The sequence below is a fragment of the Apis dorsata genome, unplaced genomic scaffold (genome assembly GCF_000469605.1).
Source record: "Apis dorsata unplaced genomic scaffold, Apis dorsata 1.3 scaffold_390, whole genome shotgun sequence".
NCBI lineage: Eukaryota > Metazoa > Arthropoda > Insecta > Hymenoptera > Apidae > Apis > Apis dorsata.
The window spans coordinates 184,709-192,849 of record NW_006263651.1 but is presented as its reverse complement, the minus strand read 5'-3'; the positions used below and the strand labels follow the sequence as shown (position 1 = coordinate 192,849).

At 49.4% G+C, this 8,141-nt stretch overlaps 1 protein-coding gene across 1 annotated transcript in view; it reads right to left on the bottom strand.

Moving 5' to 3' along the window:
* Window positions 1-6,192, bottom strand: part of LOC102678174 (probable serine/threonine-protein kinase yakA) — a 70,290-nt gene extending 64,098 nt beyond the window's left edge. The window contains exon 1 of the mRNA XM_006619143.2: window positions 5,145-6,192. Within this exon, the coding sequence (XP_006619206.1) occupies window positions 5,145-5,405 (261 nt within the window). The 5' untranslated portion in view covers window positions 5,406-6,192. The remainder of the gene's footprint in view (window positions 1-5,144) is intronic.
* Between the last annotated feature and the right edge of the window lie 1,949 nt (window positions 6,193-8,141).

Sequence of the window (8,141 nt, the reverse complement as noted above, 5' to 3'; positions counted from 1 at the left end):
AACGCGAACGAGCGGGGATCTCCCTTGGATCCTTTCGATCCGTTCTCTTTCTCTAGCCAAGGTTCGTGGTCGTTGAACTCGACCACGACCCCGCGCAATCATTTTATCCGCCGCCGCCGCAGCCGCCGCCGCCGCTAGGATGCATTCCTTTCCCGAGGAAAGTCATTCCGTGAGAAAACAACACGCGTGAGCGTAAGAAGAGCGATTATATTATTTCTCGGTCAATCGTCATACGACGAAAAAATAAAGGAAAATTCTGCATCATCGACGTTTCCTCGATTAAACGGACGACCGTTATCGATACGATCAACTCAACCTCGTAAAAATTCTACGAGAATGTGGATAGATAGATAGATAGATTGATAGATAGATAGTTGAGAAGTGGGGAGTGGCAATTCCACTCCAACTTCTTTTCCACTAAAATAATAATAATAATAATAATAGAATGAGATCGTCGATCCTAAAGGATTAAACATCTAAAAGAGATTAAACGAAGCGTGTATAGATATATATATATATATCGAGTATACGTTGGCCGTGCGACTCATAATGGCGAGTAATTTAGTTTCAATAGGATCACCGTGTATCGATCCGATCGCGAAGCAACAAGGCGAAGATTCAGCCTCTCGTAGAGACCTGTCACCGTAAGACTGTATGATTAATCGAGGCCGGCTCTCTTCATGCCCGGATCATGCTATATATACGTGTACGCGCGTTAAGTCTCCGCCAAGATTAAGGTGCGCCTCTCCCAGTTGCCCCGACGACGGGAATCCAATTTATCGCTTTATACAGGGTGTCCCGGGATGAATAGCACGCGACGAGAAAAAAAAAAAAAAAGACCAGTTCACTCTCTCGGGAGGGGGGGGGGAGAAAGATCCATTTACGTCTCGTCGTTATCTCGAACAAATATCCCTCTTCCTTTTTCCTCGCACGTTTCTATCTCCCGATAGAAAGTGAAGAAAAGAAAGAGAGGCGGGCGATTGTCTAAATCGAATGGATCGCGAAATTGTCCATAAATTCGAATCACCGGGCAAATTAACCGAGCAAACGCATCTCGTGTGACGGAAGAGAGGGGTGTGCGCGGATTCGTTAATCGATCACCGAGTTAGCGCACGACGCGGCACAACGCGGTCCGCGTGAAAATAAATAATTGATTCTGGCGGGCCGCCCTCGTAACTCGTGCCGCGTCGAAGGCTCGAAGGTATCGATACGATTCCCGAACGAGGAGAAAAATTCCGTCTGTTTCCGATTGTTGTCATCGTTGGTGGCACACCCCCGCCTCCAATTAACGCGACACTTGCTCCGGTGAAATCGATTCGCTTTTGCGCTTTGGTGACGCGAAACTGCGGTTTCGAACGGTCGAAACGAAACGAAACGAAACGAAACGAAACGAAATGAAACGAAACGATTCGATCGACCGAGAGATCGAATGTCCCGCGGGTGTATCCCTACCGGGATCCGATCCACGGTGTCGAATTTCCGCGACTACTATCTACTATCTCGATTTCGATATCTATCTCGTCTCCAGATTTCGTTATCTCGACGATCGATTATATACGTACAAATCGTGAAAGATGGTTGGATCGAAAAGATATATAGAAATAGATGGGTAATACTTGCTTTTCTAGTAGTATATATTTCTTCCGATTTCTCGTCTTTTCTTTTGCAAGCGCTGGATACTGTTGTCATATTGTCCATCGGGGTCGTATCATCGGATCACTCGCACTCTCGATTCGATATCTTCGTTAAATTGTTTTTCTCTCTTTTTTTCCTACAGTGTTCCAATTGTTCGCACTTTTCACTTTTTGCTTTTTTTTTTAATAATAGTTTTACATCACCACCTCGTCAACACGTCTATGGTTTTCCCCCTAGACATATTCCGCAAATCTTCACCGGTCACTTCGAAAAATTCCTCGATGCATTCGGTGCACGAGCCTGCCGGCGTTATATACGCTATGCGCCGTTGGCAAACGTGGCATTTGGTCGCGTTGGCTACACCGGCGTTTCTGCACATAGAATGGTATCCGCCTTCCTGATAGAGGACTCGCACTTCATTATCTAAGCCATTCTCGTAGCAATCTTGACAGACTCGCCGTTTGTTGTCCAGACAATATATGGGCAAAGAGAATGGTTTGACGCAGAAGTGTTTCAACAACTGTTCATAGGTCTCGGGAAAATCGTGCGGTCGCACGCCGTCCATCGGTCCATGACAGTTTTCATCGTCCTCTTGGTACAGGTTCTGTTGCGGAGCTGGCATGAGGAATCTATCTACGAACAAATCTAGGATCCAACACTGTAGGGGGGAGGTCGGTCCAAGTCGGTTCTTCCTTCCGGGACTTAACGGCACGTATACGTCTACGCGCTCGAAGTACTGGCCTGGAGGCAAAAATTTCTAATTAAAGGGGGGGGAAAAAAGATTCGACGGTTAAATCGTTAAAATCGTTTTCTATTATTCCGTTCCGGTTCCGGGCTCGTACCCTGGTTCTTTATTTCGCTACTACGGTTCAAAGATCGAAATTGGGATCGATCGAGGAATTAACGATGAGCGGGGGAGGCGTGGGAAAATAGCTCGAATTTCGATATTTCGAGGCGATATATATTATTCGGAACGCGCAAGAGTTTACTTCGTAACGCGAATTTCGAGTTCAATCAAACGGCAGACTGATCGTTACAGCAGCCCGCGGACGATGGAACCCGGCCGATGGAAATTGCTCCCATACTTTCGGCATACGACGTCGACATTGTGGTCGATTTTGCGATTACGCGCGTTTCCTGCGGCAAATTACTTTCGTCTTGCTCCCACCTCGTTTCCTGCACCGCTCCTGTTCGTCGGGGTAAAGGGGCTCGTTCTTCGCGTCTTCTCGAAAGAAAGAGAGAGAGAGAGAGAGATAGAGATAGAGGAGGAGAGACCGTCACGTTCGATGGAATCGCAACAAAATTTGGGGAAAGAAATGGCGGGGAGAGGAGGCGGAGAGACGAGAAATTGGATCTGGTTCGGTTTCCATCGATCGAGGGAGGGAATAATATCGACGATCGAAGGAGCGTAAAGAGGAGAAAGAAAGAGAGAGAGAGAGAGAGAGATGTCGCTGACGCGCGGAACGCGTCGCAGCCGGGATAAGAATCTGTAGAGACCGTGGCCCTGGCTATTCGTTCCACCTGGCGCGCCAAGATATTTCAAGCATGCACGATTCTCTCTCCTCGCGAATCGGGAAAGGAGAGAAAGCGAACTAGAGCCGCCAAAAATCGAGATTTCGATTAGCTCGGTTGGCCATCACGGCGGGGGTCCACATAATTTGCTAATTAAAATTTTATCACCTTTCGAGTAACCGGGTCGCGGTATCGATTTCATCGCCTGACCATCGTCAGACTACGCGCGCTCGAACGCGTCGAATTTTCCACCGAATCCCCCTTTCCCCCCGTGAAATTTTCTTCCATTTCTGGCGTGGTTCCATTTCCGACAAACGGAGAATACATGGCGCGCGTACTAACCCGATAACGCGATAAATACGCCAAAGTTTCGCGTAATTCTCGGCAGAGATGGAACGCGAAATTCCGCGAAATTGTATACGCGAAAAAGAAAAAAAGGAAAAGCGCGCACGGAATTCTGGGAAGGTTCGTTAACCTCGAAGAACACTCGGTTAGCCAGTGGAGGCTAANGTTGCTCGCGTCGCTCCACGCGCTCTCTCCTCCCTTTTCGAAAAACTTAAGCCACGACGACGAGAAATAGGTCATTTCGCGGCGTAAGACCCTCTTCTCTCTCTCTTTCTCGAGGTGGTGCTCTCTGCCGAGTGGCGAAAGCCGGAGAAGAGTTTCTAAGTTCGCCCGACCCTCTCGACACGCGACTCCCTCCCTTCCCTCGTCTTTCTTATCCCTGTTTCTTTTGTGCCCGGCTTCACTGCCTCTTACTTTTGCTCTTTATCCGGGGATGGGGATGAATCCGTGTACGTGGAGGTAGAGGACATCGGGTAGTAGCTCGATCTCTCTGCATTCTCTCCTCGTCGCGTCGCGTCGAGGAGAGACAGATATAGAGAGAGAGAGAGATTGGAGAAGACGAGGCGAAAGATAAAGAGGAGGGAGGGGTGGGAGGGCGAACGAGCGAGAGGATCTATCTCGATTCCAGGCACCGCGTTCCAGCGAGCATTTCATCCGAGGTCGGGGACGAGGAGGATGAGACGAGAAATGTTGTCATCTGGTTCATTAACACGTTCCAACGCGACGGTGTATTCATTACCGATGCCACAGTCGTAGGGGTTTAATGTTGTTTGCAAACGAACCAACAAACAAACGAAACGAAACGAAACGAAACAAATAAACATATGAGATCGTAAACGAAAATACGTATGTGGAAAAATGGATTTCAAACATTGTACGTGTAATAACGAATAACGGTGGGGGGAGAAGGGGAGAGGGTTATTATCTTTCGTTCGATTCTCGAAATTCCTTCGACCACCACTCTCCAAGTTCGATCGACGCGACTCCGTCCGCCAATTTCCCCTAAAAAAATTCCTGCACGCTAGGACCAGCTTTCCACCGGTCGATGCATCGCGGCGGTTTCGAAGAAGGGTTTCGTAGACGGGCCGGTTCGTCGTAGAAAGGAAGAGAAGCGCAAAACCCGTCACGACTTTCGTGATCCGCGGCGGGAAGGCGGCGTGCACGGCGGCCACGTTTCGTTCGAACCGTTTCGCAGACACGGCTCGAGGAGTTCGAAAGTAAAACAGAGCAAAAGGACGCGTTGGCGTACGGCTGCGTGCGGTTAATAGCTTCTTTCACCGAGAGGAGAGGAGAGGAGAGGACGAGCCGGCCGACCGCTACCTAGAGAGTACAATCGAACCTTTCAGCCGATAGAAACGTCAACGTCACACGTTCGCGGAATATGATAATTCCACGCTTGCGATTCACCATTAACCGTACAACCAACTACATCGACCGACAGTCGAGTTCGATCGTTCCGTCTCCTCTCCGACAAACGTGCCTCAAACTACCTTTCTTTCCTTTCTCTCCGCTGTATCTCACATCCCCTTCGACGAAACGAATTCAAAAAGTTATGCTCGAAAAGCATGAAGGAACGCTGGAAGAACTCGAAGAATAGACAAAATGCTCGAAAAATAGAGAAATCGCTTTTTAACGGAGCTTTCGAGACTCACTTTCTTGTAGATCCACTTGACGCTCCGACTGAACTTAGCCATCGGCGAGTCGTCCACGAGGAAGTACTCGACGGCCGCCGCCTGGTCCTCGAGCGTTCGCTCGGGATCGCCTCTGGGAATCGATGTCCCCTCCTCCTCCTCCTCCTCCTCGTCGCACGGTGGACGATGATCGTTATCGTCGATCCCGGGCTCCGAGTATTCCGCGATCGTCGACAACCTCTTCGCGCAACCGCTATCGCCCCTCCAAATATCACGATCCATCTCGAGCCGCCTTCTTTCTCCTCCACGACACAGTCACAATTCTCGCATGGGCAACCGAGCACGGGCCGCAAATTGGCGGCGGATCCGATCCGGTTCGGTCGCGATCAGGGTCGACATTCGACACGGTCGGTTAAATATTTTCGACAACGAGGAGGTCGCGCCTATCCAACCTTACATTTCTTCCAGCAGTAAGATTTTAATAGATTCTAGCGAGAATAATTGGAATATATATATATATATATAATTGTCGATTGCAACGGTGGCTGCCCGGTTTCGAGGATCGGAAAAGAAGCGAAGACAAGGGGGGATTAAAAGAGGATGGGATCGGAGATCGAGTCAACGACCGAAGCTAGTCACGCTTAACAGCTAGTCCCCGATTCGCGACGCGGTACAAAAGAGGAAAAGTTTAATCCTTACGGGTGAAGGTTTTAATCCGTGCGCGTTCAACTTAATCCCGCGATCGCGAGGATGGACTGGACGCGCGGATGGGAGGCGAATGGAAGGAGGAGGGAATCAACCTCCGGCTGATTTACCGACTCGACCCTTGCCTTGGTGTCGGTGTCGGTGGAAACCTGGTCTACAGGGATTAGGGGCGAAAAGGGCAGCGGCGAAAACACGCGTTTCCACTTAGAGATCTTCGTTCCCCTCGACTCCCAAACCCTTTCCTAGCTACCGATCACGCTCATCGATCATCGATACCCCTCCGCGTCGCTAAACCGTAGTGGCGAGTAAATCGATCGATCGTGTCGTTCGATCGTGGAAAATAAGATTCGCAGCGAAGCGGAAGAAGGCAAGCGAGGAGGAAGTATGTACGTATGCGCAACGGTCGAGGAGGCAGGAAATTCAGATTTAATTAGGTGTCGGCCGGCCGAGGAGCTCGCCGAGTCGAGTATTATATGAATGAAGTGTCACGTTTCCAGCTGAAAATAGCCGCTCGGATCGACCGTTTTAGCCGCCACGGAATTAACCTCTTTTTCGTTTAATTCGTAATAACCGTGATACGCCGGCCCCGAAAAGCGAATAGCACACGCGTGGTATTTCTCCGTCAACGGGACAACGGAACGTTTCGATCGAGCTCTTCTTCCCCTCCGCTCGCGTTTTTCGACGGCCCGCCCTCGCTTTCTGGGACGACACGATTTTGAAGCGATTACGCTTTCCTCTCACGGGCCTACTACGGCCTCGTTCGTCGTTTAAATGCCTCGCCACTCGGCCAGAATAATTAATTGCCAAAGGATCGCACGTAAGCGTCCGCGATAGGGACGCCGATATCGCGTACGGGATTCCTCCTCAAATTGTACAACCACGAGGAAACGCTGTTAATTCCTCCTCGTGCAGGAGGTCGAATTTCGCTCGAAGAGGAACGATTTATCGAAGGAAACGAAAGAGCAAGATGGATAAAACGGGTGAAGAGGTATTCGACGTAACAGCTGTAAGTCGCGTTTCCCGCGAATCTAGCAGAGAAGAACCTATCTGCGCACGACACACCGTTAGAGGAACGGTGAAGCCGAAGAATCTCGACGCGTCACGTGGTTTAATCGGGTAGATGTCGGCCGATTTTTTACGCGTCGCTCTCTCTTTTAATTAGCCGAGGAAGGCTCGATCGTTCGAGGAGAGGTTTGTGTCCAGCTCGAGAAACGCTCTCTTTCTCGTCTCTCGATTTATAAATTAATTAATTAACGCGCGACTGTACACTGTTGTTCGTAAAATATTTCACCGACCAGTGATCGCGTCCTCGTCCGATCTTTCCTACGAATTACGCGCGAATATTTCACTCGAAAATAGCACGGACGGTCCTCCTCGCGCGGTTTTACGATTCCTCCGAGCCAAGGTCGTCGTAAAATCGGTCCCAGTCTCCTCGAGCCGAGTTTCGAAACCACGACTAAATATATATTTCTCTACGGTGACACGCTCCTCCTCGTACCAAACTTCCCTTACTACTTTTTCACTTTCCAACCATTTTCAGAAAAAGAAACCTTGTATCACGCACCGTTCCGCGATTTCTCGTCCACCCGATTCGAATCGCAAAACTTGGGAAAATTCGCGGAGAAAAGCGAGAGCAGAGGATGAGGATCCGGAAAGCGAGTCGAGATGCACGAGTCCAGAGGCCAACTGGAATTGGAATCGGTGTTGCCGCCCGAGAGGTCTCTTCTCGCGGCACAACAGGCGTGTTTTGACTAGGTGGTTACACCGCACTCTCGCCAGGGATCCGCGCCACTCGCGCCTCTTCTCCACCGACTTTATATTTAGACGTACACGCGACACGCTTTATTCCCTACGGTACGTTCGCGCTAACAAGTCCACCGTTGCTCCCATTGCCATGCTCCACCCACGCTCTCGCTAATTCTCTCTCGCACGCTCACCGACTCTATTCGATCGTCCACGCTCCGTAATCCCCCCCCTTCCCGTCGACCGACTTGCCTTTTACGCTCCCATACCGACCGATATTCCTTCGATCTCACCGAGCGCTCCACCGAGAGATATCGGTAACTCGCCAACTCAATTATTTTTCCATCGGTTGAAAAGAGAATCGTTACGAATCGATCTTTCCATTTCTTTCTTTCATAATTCCTTTTTTTTCTTTTTTACCTTCGTAGAAATTTGCACATTTGGAAGAATGTAGTTACTTAGGAAATAAAAATTCCAGATGGATGAATAAAAAGTTTATCCAAGGCCAACGATCGGTATAGAAATTACCGAGAGAGAATCGAGAAACTTATCCACCGATATATATATATA